The sequence below is a fragment of the Lissotriton helveticus genome, chromosome 3_2 (genome assembly GCF_964261635.1).
Source record: "Lissotriton helveticus chromosome 3_2, aLisHel1.1, whole genome shotgun sequence".
Taxonomy (NCBI): domain Eukaryota; kingdom Metazoa; phylum Chordata; class Amphibia; order Caudata; family Salamandridae; genus Lissotriton; species Lissotriton helveticus.
The window spans coordinates 359,639,786-359,659,563 of NC_136062.1; the positions used below are offsets into that span (position 1 = coordinate 359,639,786).

The 19,778-nt window shown below is 44.8% G+C and overlaps 1 protein-coding gene across 1 annotated transcript in view; it reads left to right on the forward strand.

Moving 5' to 3' along the window:
• The first annotated feature begins 1,125 nt into the window (after positions 1-1,125).
• Positions 1,126-19,778, forward strand: part of CSRP3 (cysteine and glycine rich protein 3) — a 40,310-nt gene continuing 21,657 nt past the window's right edge. Inside the window, exons 1-2 of the mRNA XM_078684238.1 lie at positions 1,126-1,145; positions 9,954-10,096. Coding sequence (XP_078540364.1) covers positions 9,985-10,096 — 112 coding nt within the window. The 5' untranslated portion in view covers positions 1,126-1,145; positions 9,954-9,984. The remainder of the gene's footprint in view (positions 1,146-9,953; positions 10,097-19,778) is intronic.

The window sequence follows — 19,778 nt, forward strand, 5'->3', positions numbered from 1 at the left end:
TGAGAGGCTCCCTTGATGAAAGTAAGTGAATATTGTACAATCTGTGTACCACCCGTGAGAGGCTCCCTTGATGAAAGTAAGTGAATATTGTACAATCTGTGTACCACCCGTGAGAGGCTCCCTTGATGAAAGTAAGTGAATATTGTACAATCTGTGTACCACCCGTGAGAGGCTCCCTTGATGCAGAGTAACAGAATTTTGTAAAATTAACGTTCTTTGGAGTAATGCCACACAGAGTAATAGCCTGTTGAATTGATGAGCCTGCTGTGTCATAAACGTTTACAAAATGATATATTAAAGACATATCTGCCACTAGGTGTTTTCCAGTGCTGGGCGCAGCCTCTGGAATTCTGCCCCTCATCAGATGATGTGATGCCCCTTGGCGCTAATTTCTCTTTCCGATGCAGCATGTAATAGTCTCTTTCACCAGCGTCAGCAGCATTTGTTAGCTTCGGGTCCTCATCGGGCAGTTAATCCTCCCTAGCGCCATGAGGCCTCCTTGGTGGGGAGAGGCGCTCTCAAAATCCACTGTAGAAAATGAATCCGGGTGAAAGTGACTTGTGAGGGATTGCTGTGATTGTTGCCAACAAGAGCCTGCAGGAGCATGGAATGTTCCGGGCGAGGGGTCAGCTTCTAAAGGTACCAATGATGGAGGCGTGATTCACGCAGCGAGAAGTTGGGGCGCGTGTGGTTCCACGGGGCGCTGGAGGGCGGGGTCAGCGCCAGCCGCGTCCCAGGGCCATGAAACATTACAAAGACGTGAAAACGTGGAGTGTGACTCGCCCCGCTTTCACAAGGCTGCTTGTAAAGGGCGCCCTTGTGACTCTAGAACAGACACCCCTCTATTTTAAGGTCTGCAGTCAGTGGAACGCCCGCATCATTCACTCTCTGGTGGGCACGCATCTGTGCAGTGTCAGGCGGGGGCCTGGGGGGTGTCTGTGTGCCATCCCGGCTGTGCATTGTTACCCACAGACCTCAGCATCCGTTATTAGGAATGTTATCAGAAGTTATTCACAGCCTCTTCAGATTGCGGTGACACCCACCCTCTCTCCTGCCAGCCTCCTCCTCCCCCCGTGGAGGGGGCTGGGAGGGATTTAAAGGCTCTCCCCCTGCCCATCCCGGCATCTCAGACTTCAGCCGGCCCGGTGAGTACTGCGAGGGTGGGTGACTGATGGTTGGAAAGGCTGTTACTTATGATGCGGTGGGGGCCCCCTCTGTGTCCTGAGGCTGTGAAGGGTGGGTTGTTGGGCCAGTATATTTTTTACCTTAGTTCGTTTGATAACAATATTGGGGGGATTTTAATTGTAAATCTGTTCCTCAAGTGGGGGGTTCTGGACGGACGTAATCTTGAATTAAATTCAATATCAAAAGGATGTATTGAGCGCATGGCGACCCAGAACGGGCTTCTCGGTGCTTCTTTCTACTAGGCGCTAGTACCGAGATTTTAAGCAAACAGATAGGTCTTTAACTGGTGTCTACTCCTTCAACACGTGTAGACTGGTTGTAAATTAAACTTGGTTGTGATGAGTCAGAGGCGTAGCTCTCAATAACGCAGCAGGTGCAGTGGCACCGGGGACAGAGGCACTGTTCTAAGGCGGCACGTCACCTTTGCTGCCCTCTGCAGTCGTCGTGTGCTGGGGTAGGTTAGGGATGCGCCGATTTTTTTTGTCAGGTGTTTGTGGGTAGGCGGTAGACTGATTTTGCTTCCCAAGGTGCCCAGGGTACCAGCCTGATGATGCAGCTGCAGGAGAGATACGCCCTAGGAGCGTAACTGAGGGCTAGTCAGCAAGGAGGTAGGCCGATTCCGTTCGGATTTAATTTTGTGTGATCCTCTGCAAACAATTTTGTATCCTCCTTGTGTATCACTCCCTTACCCCTTCTACACTCTACCACCGCTCCAGTCAACAATAAGAGAGCGGGAAACAGGGTATCACTAACATTACGTGAAGCAAATGTAATATACGGGACAGAATTGGCCGTTATCTCATTTAACAGATAGTATTACTATTGGAGAAAAATATGTACTTATTCGACAAATAGTAGAAACGAGATTAGAGCTCTATTGAAAATACAATTGAGCGATATCTTCATTTGTTGTAGAATGTCAGGCAATTTAGTAATTTACTCAACTGAAAATTTAACAAAAAAAGATCCATTTTTTTGTTTTGTTGTTTTTGTCTCCGTTCCCTTAGTCAAGACATTTGCAGGTCCTTTTACAGGCTAAGTAAAATGTAAATTGAATTTTAGAAGAGGAGATAGAAACGGGTTACTTTGAGTAAGCATGATGTTATTAGAGCACTTTGAATAGACCATTACCGCGGAGGTGTGCGCAGTCACTTATCTGCTATCGGGCGTGCATAGTTAATTAACCTGTTTCCTATAGAATTATTTGGTTGTGGCTAGAAAATGGTCGTGCTATGTTTTTTTAAAAACATGTTGTAGTCACATTATATTGTATAAACAACAGGAGCAAAAACCCGTCAACCGTGTTGGGATTGGGGTATAATGTAATAAGAACATATGGTATCGCAACTGGTATTATTCAAAGGCAATTAGTGAGGATATGAGTACAATATTATCCACAAGGAGGCAAGGAGACTCTGTTTGATTATAGCATGTGCTCATGGCATCATTTATATAAACATTTTGGGAAAAAGGCAAAAAAAGGCAATTAGCAGTTGTGATAGCACAGCAATACACAAATAAAATAATTGAAAACAACCCAAATTGCACGTGGTGCTCGAGGTGTGTGAGTGAAAACCAAGGTAGCGACGCAGGTGACAATGTGATCAGCGTGGGCGGCGCAAAATAACTGGTGCATAAATATGCAGTGAATAATTAGCACAATGTGGTTCCAGTTAACTTGAGGAGTTTGTTTCTACTTCGGTTCAATGTTCAGTTCGTGAACCACTTTGTTCACTGTATATTTATGCACCAGTCATTTTGCGCCGCCCACGCTGATCACATTGTCACCTGCGTCGCTACCTTGGTTTTCACTCACACACCTCGAGCACCACGTGCAATTTGGGTTGTTTTCAATTATTTTATTTGTGTATTGCTGTGCTATCACAACTGCTAATTGCCTTTTTCCCAAAATGTTTATATAAATGATGTCGTAGTCACATTATAAGCACCACAATGTTTGTTACTGAAACACAAAAAATATGTTTCTGGGAAGATAATTTGTTTACTTTGCTGATGGTGTCTGATGGTTGGAACTGACTTAGACACACCAGTCAATCGGTGGACTTCAGAGGTGGGGGGTGTGGGGGGGGAGACATACATTAGGTAAGAGGTTGTTTAAGCAACTCCGATGCTTCGTCCCATCATTAATGAGTTATATTTAGATTAATTGTATGTAATTGCATTTAATGTGAATGTCCTGAAAGCCCTGCATGGATGCACCCCCCGTACCCAGTCTGGAGACCCCAGATTTACAACCTCTCCCCACTACAGGATGTGTAGCTATCAGCAAACTTTTGAAATTAGGACCTGGGATATAATGGCAGAGTCCCCACTGTCCCAAAATAGTGTGATTCCGGGCAAATTTTGGCTCTCCCTGTTCCCCTAAGAGCCATTGTGGAGTGCGCCTGGAAACAGGCTGCGCAGCAGTGCTTAGCGCTGTAAACATAACCAACCACTGTGTTAAGGCCAGAAGCATCACAAGGGAGTCCCACTGGCAGTGTTTCTCTTTACACCTCTGCCCGACCATCGCCCCCCTCCCAGGTTTTTCAGAGTATTCCTCGCAGATGGACAGTGTACTCATCCAGTCGCAAAAAATATTTTGAGTTTGATATGATATATAGGATTATTGATTGTTAATGATGAATGATAGATCTTATGATATGCACTAGCGTAACTACTGCAATCCAGAAGGTACCTACAAACTACACGCCCAGGGACTGATTTACTTGCCCATTTATTGCTCTATTTTAATCTGTATAGGATTTTGTCATGTTTTTAATATTGTATTTTATACTATTTTAGGACTATTGTCCGCTATTTTGAATGTATCATACTGTTGTCTAATGGCATTCTTTTATTCCAAATTGTGTATATTTGTGCTTTTAAGGTTTTTAACCGATAATAAAGCTTTTTGACTGACTGACTGAGAACTTATGATATGATATATAAGATGTCTCGTATAGGCCATAGTCACCCGAGGGTCTACTGCTGCTTTATTGGGAAAGGATTTTAACATGTACACATTATGCACAGAAGTGGAAAGTTTTCAGTTTTTTCTGAAGACTACATGAGATGTAGTAGGTCTTAGATCAATAGGGTTAGAACAGTTTATAGGGCACGTCAGCAGTTTGCTAGCACCTTCAATGCCAGGTATTACTGGTGCTCAATCCAGTGGTACTCACTTTCTCAACCTGGGATGGCTGCAAGCCTGGGTCACCCTTTGCGATATTTGACCCTGTGAGCTGCAGATCACACTGTGCATCTGAGCCATTATGCATCTAGTGGGAAAGATGTCTCAGCAACATCCTAAAATAAATCTAGACAATGAAAACTGCATTCTAGGTTGAATAGATTACTCAAATTAGTCAAAATACCATGGTGTTCTTGAAGTGTATTTTTTAAAAACACTGGGGCATATTACCAAGCATAAGCGAAAAATATCACTAAGCTTGGTTAGCGGCTATATTTATATCGCCGTGCTTCGCCTATTTTTATCGCTTAGGAGCCTTGCTATTATCAAGGTTTATCTCCTAAGCGATAAAAATCGGCCGAAATGCATGAATAACGCTGAAAAGTCAGCAATATTAATGCATTACCGAGCAAATGCTCTTAGCCATGTTATCCACCTACCATTGAATAACATGGCTAAGAACCGCTCTGGGCAGGTGTTAGCTTTTGGAGATAATCGCGCTTAGCGCGATTATTTCCAAAAGTTGGTAATAGGAGTTAGCGACTGTTTCCAGTCGCTAACATCTTGACACGCCCACTTTGCATGTTAGCGATATATATCGCAAATGACCTGCAAAGTGGGCCCCCAGAAGCTCGCTATCTCCTACTAGCTGTCGCTAACTGGTGTTAGCGACAGCTAGGTAATAGGGCGATAAAATTATCGCCGCTTTAGTGGGAAAAATCCCCGCTAAAGCGGCGATAAGGCCCTTGGTAATATGCCGCAGTGCTCTATGTACTCATACCATTGTGGGTATAATCTGAGCCATCCTGTACTCTTTGGAAAAGGGAGAAGGGTTCAGTGTTAGGAAATCTGGAAACATATGTATTTGTGCAGAACGGAAAGATGTGTGCAGCAGTTCTGGGCACATGCAGCTTACAATGTGTTTTCTTGGACATCACTCTCAGGAACAATCCTGGAGAAAGGCTAGAGAGAGCTGCTGACCTCTAGAGTAAGCATCAAGGTGCGTCTAAGAAGCAGCAGACGTGGCCTCTAAGGTGAGGCGACCGGGGAAGCATCTTACTATCAATACCATGAGAAATCCTCGCAAGGCCCTGATGACACTGTGTAGTAGGAGCTGCCCATCACAATCCTAAAGCAAGAGTCATCAGCATTACACTGGACACTGCTGCCTGGATCCAAAAGGTCCCGCCCTCTCAGAAAGAACTTTGTTGGCTGACATTTTAGGCAGCTGGACATAGCATCTCCGAAAACAAATCCCAGCAACAGCCACCAGCTGGAAACAATCTCTCTCCCTGTCTCTCTCTCTCTGTTTCCCTCTCTCTGTTTCCCTCTCCCGCCCTCACTCCTGCCTGTTGACAGATTATGCAATGTGCAAAAGCCAATAACCAAAGACACTGGAATTATGCGGCAGGAGAGAACCACATTGTGCTGCAGGATTTACTAAATTATGAGGCCAGAAATTGCTGTCATTTTTACAGGTTAACACCATCTGGGCCAAGGTTTCCCCTACCTCATTAGTACCAGTCTGACACTAAATACAGCAATAAACAAGAGAAAGTCGACCAGTCAACCTTTCTGAGGAAGGCTCTACTGCGGGGCAACATGCGGTGCCACCTTAACTTTTGATCCATTTGACACGGAAGCAAAATGTTTTTGTTAAAATTTGCAGATTGTGCTGCGGATGATGGATTATGTGGCAGCTGCAGCGAATCCATAATTATGCGGAAAATAAAGCGACTCCAAAATCGCATAATTGCAGTGACCCGGCCAATAACACAACAATCATAGTGTGTCTGTGTTTAAAGTGGCTAGGCTCATAAATGCCACTTGGTGCCCTGGAATGGCAAGCACCAAAGCAGTGCTTTGGGTAGATTTCGGAGGCATTTCGCTCTGCACTACTGAGCAATTATTTCTATTTCCGTTTCCTGTTGAATTTCAAAGAGAGAACAAATATTGGCCAACTATTTCCTCATTTACCACCAAACTCCTTAAAACGAAACTCTTAAAAACTTTTTTAAACTTTCCTCTTACTGATCCCCCCTTTACGACGGGAGTTGCAAATGAATTTTCCCGGATCCTGCTTACTCATGACTTTGTCAATAATTAACTATAGCTCCCTGAAGTAACCGTAAGGTAACACTCAGAGCTCCATAAAATAACTACATAAATACATTATTTGCACTTTCGGTAACATTATGGTGACTGTGAAACCCTCAGTCAGGGATAAGATCCACCTTTTCTTAGTCACTACTACAGGCAGTTGTCACATCCCAGCGTTGACACAGCTGAGCTCTGGTTGGCTGAGACTGAAAGTGCATCTATTAATGGAAGCTGACCAGTGTTCCCAAAGAGTCCCAAGAGTGGGGTGGCTAAGCTGAGAGATTAGGGGAGCTTGATATCCCGTCTGAAACAGAATGTGCCTGTGACAGAGTAAGATTCCACTGCTCCCAGAATAGAGCCTAGAAGAAGCCTCCAACTCAGAGAGGGATTACATAACCTTCATTCCTGCCTCAGGCTCTTATATTGTCACTTATGTTTGGGGAAAAAATCATCTGTATATTTCTATTTTTCGTTTTTAACTTGCAACATCTGTATTTTGGGAAAAATAACACAAATTCTTAATTTGTATGTTTTGTTTGCTCAAAGAAAACGGCTAAAGGCACAAACGTATTACCAATATTGCTGATAGCACTCTAATGTACATTGGTATTCTATATGGCGCACCAGTACATTGGAGGATAAAAGAGCGCTGTACATTTATTGAGGGGTTCTGAGACGATATGAAATTGTACAAGTCAAGTAGAATTACATGATTGTTCCACTGATGATTGACACCAACAATATTGTGGTACAAGAATATGGAGGACAGAATATCGAAAGATCAATTCATATAGGGAAGTCTAGATTTACTATTCCTAACACCACATCTTTGTAGCTTGTAGATATGTGTTTCATATAGGTACGTATATGTGGAGTTAGGTATAGAAAATCTAGACTTACTCACCTGTTGATATTTTATTTTCACACTAGCTACACATCATTTCATGTCTTTACAACTGATTTATATATGATGGAGCATATTACCAAGGGCAAGTATCGCCGCTTTTTCGGCGAATTGTGCAGAGAAAGCGGCGATACTGCTAGAGCCCTATTAACAAGGGCATTTTAAAGCCTGGCGCAAGTCCACTTTGCATGTCGGCGATTAACATCGCTAATGACATGCAAAGTGGGCGTTCCCATGTCCAACCACATGTAAAATGTGGTTGGAGGTGGGAACACCCTATTACCTAGGCAGGCGTTGGGAGAGGGAGACCTGCGATAAACTCGTTTATCGCAGGTCTCCCAACGCCTGCTCTGACCAGGTGTTAGGGCATTGATAACATGGGGGAGTGGATCATAACGCTGAATTCACCCCCCATATTATCAAGGCACACATTAGCGCATGAAAACAACGTTTGTTTTCATGCGCTGATGTGCCATATCGCTGACTATCGCCGGATTTCAATTCGCCTACGTGATGCGCATTGATAATTGCGCGCTAAAACGGCGATGAAATCCGGCGATAGCCGGCGATATGGGGATGTGCGTTGTGCGTTTACTAACGCACTTCTTGGTAATATGCCCGATATTCCTTAAAATTTTAGGCATAAGGAGAGTATGTGATTTGCCCAGAATCACACCAATTTCTGTCACGCGCTGATGCCGGGATTAGAATCCCGGAACCCACTATGCAGAGGGAGAGGTCTCAAAAGTGGTTGCAAACTATGCACTGCATTTGTGCAAACTATCTTTGATTTAGTGATATGACTTATACCCTATCAGATTGCATCAGAAAATCTCCAATCACTGGTGTCAAAGAACGACCTTTCTAATGAATTTTAATTAGGTAGGGTGATATTTTCAACCCACTGGGATTAACTAGAAACACAGGGATGGTGGCCTGCAAGGAACAGTAAACTCCCATCCCAGTGTTTGCATTCTCAAACAGAATTAAATTTTTTTAATGATTGTGTTTTTTAAGTAGTCTTGTCCCATAAAAGAACCAGAGATGCTTCTTTAAAACATGTCTCATTTTTGGGAATTTAACGAGGTCGAGCAGGCAGTCCTCTGTATCACTGCCTTCTCCACCTGTGGACACCCTACACGATTCACACAGGAGTAGGGGTCCCAGGTGGCTCCTTTCTTCAGCGGATTAGGTACCACATCTTTTGGGGAGCTGGTAACCGATCAATGATTTGTAAATGTAACTGCGATCAGAAACCAGTGATACACACCATTGTGAGTTGCAATTAAGCGGGCATTCCCCCTCCTAGTTGTGATTCAAAATGGGTTGAAAAAAAATTTTTGGTGAGTGATTGTGTGAGCTGGAAAAGCTTTTCTGATTCGCAAAATAGGTTTAGTACATTGCACAGAGCACTTATGCATTCACAAACTAAGGGGCATATCATCCAGGCCCATATCACCGCTTTCCTGGCGTTAAAAGCCAGAAAAGCGGCGATATTCACACTGCACCATCAGCAAGCTCGAGCTAAGCCTTGTTAGCGCTAGTTTCCCTTAGTTTGCTCCTGTTTTCTTATCGCCCTGCATGTCATCGGTAATGACATGCAAAGTAGGTGTTCCGGAGCAAAACTACATGGAAATAGTCGCAAACAAGGCTTCGCTTGATTAACAAGCCTGCAGCACACCCGCTTAGCGACAAGATTAATAGCTCTAAGCCCCCTTATCGCAGGATTTTAAAACCTGCTTAAAAGTCGACTAAGCCATCTACTTAATGGGAGGTAGATTGTAGGGTTAAGGTCACTGTGGTGTTTCAGCAAGGATCTCCTTATCTCCTACAGTTTAACTCTTGTTTTCAGGCGATACTGGCGCTTTTCGCTGCTATTGCTGGATTTCATATCACCTCGGAGATAAGCCTTGATAATTATGCGCTATCTCGGTGTTGAAATCCAGCGATAGCCGGCGATATGTGTAATAGCGCTAAGCGAGCTTTGCGGTGTTTATCGCAAGTTGTTGTTAATATGCCCCTTAATGATTTTAGGAATCGCAGAGTTTGCGAACTCTTTCGTACACCAGGACCACAATTCCCATGACTCACAGGTGGCCACAAATACATCTCCCTGCTTTAATTTTTGTACAACATTCTTCTACTAGGGAGAGGTGTGGCGCCGCGGCCAGGGCGACTGACGCTGGAATCTGGGGATCACGGTTCGATCCCCGGCTCCGGCGGCAGGTTAGCCCAGCACCATGTGACTCTGGGCAATAGCTCGCTTAATCTCCCCGACGGCCCCCCAGCGCCTAGAGACCCTTACGGGTGATTGTGCGCTTTACAAATGTGGACTTTACTTTACTTTACTCGGATTATAGAGGTTTCAACCTCTGCACGCACTGGAGTATGTTTGCAGGTCTGATTGGCTGGCAGTGTGGGTTAAGCTCCACCCCCTACAGTGCCTAAGGCTGTGAAAGGCTCTATCCCCCTTTAGTGGAGAATGACTGCGAGACTGGGTCTGAGCTTGGCTTATGGGTAGACAGGACTATTTGAAGATGTGATCTTGACCACATGTTCTAATTTCTCTCCTAGGTCACACAGCCCTTTTCAGAAAACCTCAAAGATGCCGAACTGGGGAGGTGGAAGCAAGTGCGGCGCGTGTGACAAGACGGTGTACCACGCAGAAGAGATTCAGTGCAATGGGAGAAGCTTCCACAAGCCCTGCTTCATCTGCAGTAAGCCCAGATGTTTTCTTACAGCATCTAGAAACCATTCCTCATCTTGGACCTTTAACCCTACCAATGAGGAGCACAAAACTTTCTACATCTGTCAGTTCTAGAAGTGGGGGGGGCACCCTCATTTATTAATATATTAAGTTTTATATAGCGCGAACAAGGCCCTCGAGGGTATCAGCGCGCTTTACAATATACAGTTATTAAACATTAGATGGTTGAGGTAGAGTACATACATTCGGTATTCTCCATTCAGTACAAAACAGGTAGATAGTAGTATATGGGTAGCATAGGTGACTAGTAGTCATCAGAGAATGATCCATGAGGGCATCAGAGCGCTTCACAATACAGTTATTAAACATTAGGTGGTTGAGGCAGTATACATACATTCGGTATTCGCCATTAAGTGCAAAAGAGGTAGATAGTAGTATATGGGTAGCATAGGTGACTGGTAGTCATCAGAGAATGATCCATGAGGGGATCAGAGCGCTTCACAATATAAAGTTATTAAGCATTAGGTGGTTGAGGCAGTATACATACATTCTGAAATTCGCTATTCAATACAAAAGAGGTAGACAGTAGTATATGGATAGTATAGGTGACTGGTAGTCAACATAGTATTAAAGTCTTAGGATGTGAATTTGTTCATTAGAAGCATTTTTACTTCTTTTTTGAAGGAGGTAAAGGAAGAGATTCCATGAACCACTGGAGGTAGGGAGTTCCAAATCTTCGGTGCGATCCCTGAGAATGCTCTGCAACCCGTTCTTTTTTTATGGAAGGATTGTGGTTTCAGTAGTAGTGAACTCGCACTTCGCAATTGTCTGCATCCTCCCGATCGCTCATGCTTAAGTGCTAAGTAACTGGAGGTACTGCCAGGCACTTATGGTGCATCTATTCTGTCTATGCTCTGGACACACTTATCTGTCAATTGGTAAGTCTTCCCTTAAATCCTTACTTAATATGCATTTATTTAAGATATTTTGTAATTCCCCGCTCCATCCACGTCGCTGACCTATGACCTAATCGGGGTGTTGTGAATACGCTTTTTTATACGTTTTACCCCATAGCACCAACTCGCAAACTATGACTTCCAGGTACTGGACACCCATGGAGTCGGGGAGCTCCAGGGGGCGTCAGTATATTTATGAGGATTGGACAACATTGAGGCCTTCTGCACCGGCCCTTTATTTGACCGACAGTCCAGAGCTGCAACGACAGGGACAGCCCCTCTGCATCAGACCCCAATTATAGATGCACAGAGTAATAGGCACCGAGATATAGGAATAAATGAATACATTAATATGTAGATGAATTAGTTAATAGGCACATGAATGGTAGCACTTAGAAAAAAATGCATGGATAGATAAATGGACAGATTTATTGATGAACAGAATGATGGCTGCATGGATAGATGAATACATGGATGCAATGATAAATCTAAGCATGGAAAAATTGACCTGCAGGTTGGAAAATGGCTGAATAAGAACATTGGTAAATAGATACATGGTACATAGGTACATTGACTAATAGGTAGGTGGATATATACATACACAGATGTATAGATATCTTGATACAATGGACCAACAGATTCCAATAAATAGATGCATGGATGAATTGATAAGATTGCTAGATATTTAGTTAAATACTTTAATGAAAGGAGAAATGGATGCATTGTTAAACAGATACATGGATTAACAGACATCAATAGTAAACAATGCCTTCTTAGCCCATGTTAAGAAATGTTGGGGCATATTAGCAAGTGCTGGCGATATAATTATCGCCGCTTCAGCGTCCGTTTTCGGGTGATAAGCGACGATAATTATATCGCAATATCATCAAGGACACGCTAAGACGTGTTTCTTTGATGTAGAGTCCGTTTTTTCACAGCCTCGCCTCGCATCGCTAATGAGATGCAAAGAAGGCGTGGCTGAAAACAACACATGAAAATATCGAGAAGGCAGCTTTGCGATATTAACAAGGAGGTGCAGCGATAAAAAAAATCGTGCTACATCGGCCTTAACGCTGGAATTTAACTTCTGTTAAATTCCAGACTGAGGCATACTAATAATGGTAGGTGGATTATGCTGATACGACCACAGGGTCGTATCAGCAATGTTATCGCTGTTTTCCATGGGGCATCGCTGGAAAACCAGCAATGTTCCATGGTAAACACAGCTATCGCTGAAATATTATCGCCATAGCGCTATGTATTGTTAATATAGCGTTATCATTGCGATCATTTTCAGCGATAATATTTCTACCGTTACGTGGGGCCAGCGATAATTATCGCTGGACCTTGTTAATATGCCCCGTTGTCAGTCCATACAGAGACCAGAGCGGCATATTAGCAAGAACCTTGTTAAAATTATCGCTGTCTTAGCGGCAGGAAACTGGCCTGAAAATGTCCTGCACATCTAACCTGGGCTTGTATTGGAATTCTATAACACATATTAGCAAGCCCATTATCGCTGTTTTAGCGGCAGTTTCCTGCCGCTAAAACAGCGATAATTTTAACAAGGTTCTTGCTAATATGCCCCAGAGTTTGGCCCGCCCCAGGCCTGTGTAACCTCGTAATTACTTAGGGCTTCAAATTCCCGCTTCAGTACTCTTCGATGGGGCATGCTGGGTTATAGGAATGCTACAATACAATACTGTAAGTCTGTGCAGTCACACACTAACCTCCTGTTGTGCAGTGTTCATAACTGAGCTATTGTCAGTGGCCAGCATCTGTATATCCAATGGTGTCACCAGCAGACACAGGACTAATCAATGCACTTTTATGTACTGTTTACACACATCCACGACTGTTCTCGTGAGCACACAATGGTGTCTGTTCTCACACCCAGCATCTCTCCCAGACTCCGAGTGAATGTAGTCCCTCGAGAGGCACACACAGGGCGAGGCGCCAAGACACCGCCTGCCATCCCATCTCTGCATGCATGCAGCTATCCAGAAACTCAAACAGCAGCAGGGTCTTTAGACGAAAGATGATGCTGCAGCCTGGCAGAGGTAGTTGGAGCAATGGAGCCGCCAGTGCTTAATTTATGGCGGTGTTTGCAGGCGATGCGCGTCGGCACGCACCTGTTTTGACACAGAGCAAGGGAGAGGAAGGCAGAAAAGCGAGAAAGAATAGGAAAGCAGTGAAAAAGGAAAAAATCAGGGATAAAAAAGTAACCTACAAGAGTGAGCAAAAGAGAAAGAGGAACTGTAGGTTGGGGGAGAAAGAGGTACGAGGTGGAATCAAGATTAGGCAGGCTTGGTAATGACAACACCACATTATTGATCAAGCTACATTTAATCAGATTGATAAAATCCTTCAGATGCATGCATGATCTGTTGGTCATAAGTCCCCGGGTGTCTGTATTTTTGTTACGTCTTAACGCTGGGACTTCCATGTGTCTTCTTCTGTCTCAATGGCTAGATCTGGTTCCAACTTGAATCCTGCTCCATTGCAGGTGTCCTGTCTTATGCCCTCCTCTCGTGGGTACATCTCAGTCTATGTTCGGGGATCAGTGTCCCCGGCCCCCATTTATCTTGCAGCGTTTTTGTTGGAAAACCACACAGTAGAGTCTGTCCATAGGAGGCCTACTGCCTTCAAGCCCATGAACAACCTTATCATTCCTTGGCAGCTGTACCAGAACTAGACCAAGCTTCTGGCTGCTCAGTCATGAGTGGCCTTGCTGGGTCAGAAGACTTGTCAATGGTGTTGATGGTTCATACGCCAAACCCACAAAACCCGTATCATAGCAACATCTCCCGCCTTGTGTGGAGCCGCCTGTCACAATTGCCAACCTTTGTCCATGTCCCAACATGCACTCTCAGATTTTCAAGATAATTGTTTGCGCTGCCAGGCAACAACTAGTACCGCCTTCCTCTCCGTAGTTGCAACAAACCAGGATAGCTCTTCTAGGGGAGGTGGATGGGTGTTACGTATTGCCCCGAAAGCTCAAATGGGTGCTGTCCCTGTGCATAAGTCTACATGTCGGTACAAAAGGGGGTGGTGGTGAACGGAGCATCTGAACCAATCAAACACTCACACCCAGTCAACAGAACTGGGTTTAATCCATCACCGTTCTTTAGCCCATTCTGCCACCCCAGAGTCTACATGTCAACACTGTTCAGTTATTGTAACACGACAAGTCACACAGGACTTGTGTCCTCACATCAACATCTTGTGTCACTGCGATGATGACAAGTGACTGTCCGGAAGACGGCCTTCCATATGGTTTATCTCTTGATTACTGATGCTAAGTTAATGAGCAAGACTTATACAAACGACACGTGAGTGATGGAGAAAGCCCCCTTCAGAAAGCATGCTTGCCCCTAAGTCTACTATCATATCTCTGCCCCTGGACAGACAGTGATGAAGTATGCCTTATGAGTTATTCACCCAAGGCAGGGTCACTCACGCACAACTGGCAGATAGCATCACTCAGCTACCTAGTGCCTGTCACAAAATTAAGAAATGTTAGGTTTGCTCCTGCCTTGGAAACACATTTACTCCTGCAGTTTGCAGGAATACTTTCCCCTGTGCTTCCAAGGTGGGAAAATGTGCACAAGTTTTGCAGAAACCCACAAAGTTGCTCCTCTGCTGTATTCACATGCGTGTGCTTTACCTGTGCTATGCACAAACTTCCTTTTTGATGCAACTGAACCTGGCTCGCTGATTTGGAAGAATCCATGAGGGAGGCACACTCTTCTACGTGACTCTGTTGGTTTATGCACGGAAACCTTGATTAGGTACATTTCAGATATCCATTCTGTGGGCAAAAGTCCTTTATTTATTGTCTATAAGCCTGCGGGCGACAACAATAGGATAAAACGCAATTTGTGGCTCTCAACCTGGTGGCCTAATTTACTAATTTTTGAAGCAGGGCAGCGCAGCGCAGCAAGTTCCTGCGCTGCCCTGCGTCAAAAGAAAAGAGCAGGAATGCGCTGTATCCAGGGCTTTAAGTGGGCCGGGTCTCACCGAGTCTGAGCACCGACAGTTTTCTAAAGGGGGCCTCGAAACGGGTCTCTATCGGGCTCTGTTTTGTGCCCTGGCACAGGAGGTCCATTTTTTTCGAGCGTTATAGGGAAAGAGAAATCCTTTAAAGAGAGTAATTTTCTCTCTGGATTTCTCTTCTCTTTTTGGAACTAAGGAGCAACAACATTGTCTGGTGTCACCAGGGCTTTAGGTGGAAGCTTTTTCAATATTATATACAAGCCATAGTTGCTGCTTATTTATCTTATGCAACTAACAACCACTGACAAAGCCAATAGTCCTGACTTCTTGTAAGTATGATGTTACTTGTTGTATTATATATCTAGATGCTAGGACAGAAACTACAAAATACCAGTCGGGCGGCACACTATGCTAAGCACAAACTTTTAGCTTACATATTTTAAGCCACGCCCGTAATTACATTGGCCATGCCCCCTTGAGAGATCCCACAGTTTTTTCATCCCACTTAATGCCCTGGCTGTATCTATGAGATACGGCGCATTTCTGTCCTCTTCCACTGCACAGGTGCACAACTGGCTGCCATGTTCCAATTCAGTGGAGGCGTTTTTCTCCCAGCATCACACATAGAAAGTGGAAAAAAGGAGGAAATATAAAGTTATTTCTAAATCCGGTATTGGTAAAGCGCGAACTAGTCGCCCCGAAGAGTCTCAAGGCGCTGGGCGCTGTCGGGGAGGTTAAGTGCAGACCCACTAAAACCTGCCCATTTTAAAGAAGCCTCCGCACTCATACTCAGTCCCCTCCGTGAAATTATCAACTCTTCCTTTAGATCTGCCATCATACCCACTAGATGGAAGCAGGCTTGTGTATCCCCCATAATAAAAAAACCCACGTTAGACCCCACAAAACCGGAAAATTTTAGGCCAATATCACTGCTCCCTTGGCCTGCCAAGGTGGCAGAATCCCACGTGAACAGCATCTTAACGAAATTCCTCTGTGCTAATACCATCCTCGACGCCTCCCAGCATGGATTTCGTGCGGGACATAGCACCGAAACGGCACTTCTAGGTGTAACAGAACATCTTCGGAACATCATGGATTCCGGTCAGACGGCAGCGCTGATTCTTCTTGATCTCAGCGCTGCCTTTGACACTGTCTCACACGAGGTACTGTTACATCGACTGGAGGCAGTAGGAATCTCTGGACAAGCACTAGAATGGGTCAGGGCATTCCTGACCGGTAGGTCCTTCCGTGTGGCTACCCCACCGTTTCTATCAATGGAACGTGCAATTGAGCAGGGAGTACCCCAAGGATCTGCACTCAGTCCGACGTTATTTAATCTCAACGTCCAGCCACTGACTGAGGTTGCCAAACGGTGGGAGCTTTCTATAGTCTCATACGCGGACGACACTCAGTTAGTGGTAGTGCTGAGTGAAGACTCAGGGCTGAACGCATCCAAGTTTAAACTTGGCTTGTCCGCAGTTAACAACTAGACGACATTTAATTACCTAGTGCTTAATGCCAACAAGACTGAGGTCTTACTTGTAGGAAAGGATGTCTCAGCCTGGGGAGAGAAATGGTGGCCTGACATGCTTGGAATCCCTCCCGAACCTAAGAGTGAGGTAAAAAACCTTGGAGTCTGGCTAGACTACTCGCTTAATTTTATCACCCACACTAAAAAGGTTGCCGCCACTTGTTTTGGGATCCTTCAGAACCTGAAGCCGATCCTAACATTTTTTGATCCTCCTACTCGCCAGCTCATAGTTCAGTCCTCCATTCTATCTCGACTTGACTATGCGAGCTCCCTACTTTTGGGAGCTAACCAGGCATAGGTAGGAAGACTGCAACGAGTCTAAAACGCGGCGGCTGGAGCCTTAACAGGGCTCCCCCGCTCCCAGTCAGTTTCTAGCACCTTGACCAAACTTCACTGGCTGCCCGTGGACAAGAGGATTCAATTCAAGACCCTCTGTCTTGCATTTAAGATCTTGCACTTTGCATCTCCCCCCATGCTCTGTCCCCTTCTGACCCCCTATATCCCTAGGCGAGCTTTACGCTCAGAAGATCAGCACCTAGTTGTGGTTCCTCGAATAAATCGCTTGCGGAAGGGAGGACGCTCCTTCCGCTATCTTGCAGCGAAACTATGGAACGCCCTGCCACTCCAGATTCGGGGCCTACAGGATCTCTTGCTGTTCAGAAAGGCTATCAAAACCTACCTCTTCTGTTAAACTGCTCTGTTATGTTATAGCCGCAAGTCCACTGCTGCGGTAGTTGCATCTCCTGTTCATTAAATCGCCGGGACGCCCCTTAGCTGGGGCAGCTGCGCGCTATATAAGCACATATAACATAACATTACATAACAAGTGAGCTATTTCCCAGAGTCACATGGGACTGAGCTGAGCTGCCGCCAGCCCTGAGGATTTAACCGTGAGCCCTGCATTCCGGAGTCAGCTGCCCTGGCTGCTGCGCCACACCTACCCTCGTTACGCCTCTATGCTTTTGACACATTCCCAGGTTAAGAAGTCCTTCTAAATCTGGGAATGTGAGAAAACCCACGCAACGCCCATGGAATGCCTCTTTGATGCAGAATAAGGCAAGGCAGCAGCTTCATATCTACGAGGCTATGAAAAGGGACGCAAAGTGGCTTTACGTGGCCTCGTAGCTATGGGTCTACACTCTGCGCCACCGGTGCGTCAAGAAAAGTGATTCAGCGGCTTGTAAATGAGCCCCTAAGTATTTTGAACGTTGCTCAAGAGTATGAAGTTATGATTCAGTCATAAGAGGATTCAGTTTTTAAATTAGAATTACATTTGATACCTGCTTTTGCAGCGAGGGCAGGGAGAGAGGATAGACTGCACGGGCCTTGTGGTGTTAATTATGTTATTTTTAAATGATGGTGGGAGCAGCAGCTGCAGCAGACACTTGGCTGGACCTGGCACTCAGAATCTGACACTTCCTACTGCGGGGCCAGTGGGCTGGCGATGCCAGGCCATGCCAGGCCTTGGAGAGATTTAATAAATACCACTTCAAGGGCTCTGTTTCTTCTGTTGCAACACATGGCTATAGCATGAATCACGACCAGGAATAGAAAGTTGTATCTACAGTTGTGACATTGTTAGACGCTTGATGCCGGCTCTGAGAATAGGATCACTTTGTTAAATTTTTTTAGTTTGTTTACTCCACCCCCAAAATGTTTTTTTACGTCCAAATCAACAGGCACAAGGTATTGCCATTGGGGCAAACGCCACGTCATAAGAGAATAATGCAACAGAGGGTAAGACTAGACAACATAATGCAACATACAACGTGACCTCGAGAGTTTCACCCTCTTTCACAGTAAACGTACAGAACATAACTGTAATAATAATAATGACTGTCATTACTTTTATTATTAATAGTCTGTTTTTATTTTTATTATCATCAGTATTTTTCTATGCAACGCGCCCTAACACCTTCTGCTGCAGCAGCAATGCTTGAAGACTTGAAGATTATTTTTATTATTGCTATTGTTATTATTATTACCATTGAATCCTACTATAGTAATTACCAGTTGTGCAAACTGATTCAGGCAATTCAATCAATTATTTTTTTATTATTGAAGTAAGTCTATTTTTTTGGTCTGCTTAGTCCTAAACCTGGGACTCGGGCTGCATCTCACCCCGTAAGACCCATCAAGGCAGCATTACTGGAGGCCCTACGTTGACATCCAGAAGACATTTTGCCTAGCACTTTGGGTTGACTGTTCATTTAGGAGTGTCGCCCAAGATACAATTGAATATATGGTTGTTTATGGTCTATAATGGCACAAACAAGCTAGAAGAAAACGAAATTAATGCACCCAGAGCGGTAACCTGTGTTTCACGTTGATTCAAACATTCACATCTAGCAACTTTTAACTCTCGCCTAAGACAGCACATGCACTGTCTGTCGCAAGATATATTGTTAGCTAACAGTGGGCTTAGATCCCGGCCACTGCTTACCATTGGTTGGCTTCATCGTCCGTCTCATTTGCATGCTTCTTATTCGTCACCTTTCATAGGCTTTCCGTCCTCTTCTTGTGTTTATTCTCCCCGGGACCATTTTTTTTTTCTCCATTTTACAGATTTGTAGAGTGCATGGCTGCCCGTGAGCGTCCCAGCGCTAATGATAGAGCAGGAGAGGATGAAAGAGGATAGTTAAGGAAACAGCCATGTCTTAAGAAGTTTGCGAAATGAAAGCAAATTGGGCTGGGCCCGTATGTGTAATGGCAGTACGTTCCACAATTTGGAGGCATTATATGAAAAGAGACGGCCTCTGGATCCTAGGTATAGACGTCAGATGCAGGTGTGTGGAACGCAGGGTTCTATTGGTTTTGTAGGGAACGACAAGATCCTTTAAAATGGGAGGTGCTTTCCCATGCACGATTTTATGAGTGGTACAAAGGGCCTTAAAATGCACCCTTTCTTGAATGGGCAGCCAGTGAAGTGACTTGAGGGCTGGTTTGGCTGAGCACCGGCTGTTCGTGCCCGTGAGAAGTCGGGCAGCAGCGTTTTGCACAACCTGGAGCTTTCCCATCACCTTATTAGGGGCCCCAAGATACAGGGCATTGCCGTAGTCCAAACCGGACAATACAATGCCCTGAATCAGCAACTTTTGGGACTGGGTGGGAAGTAAAGGTAGGAGTTTTCGGGTGGTGTGTAGAATGCCGTAGCAAGTACCAGCGGTTTTTCCGGCTTGGGTGGTAAAGGTAAGGCATTCATCCAGCCA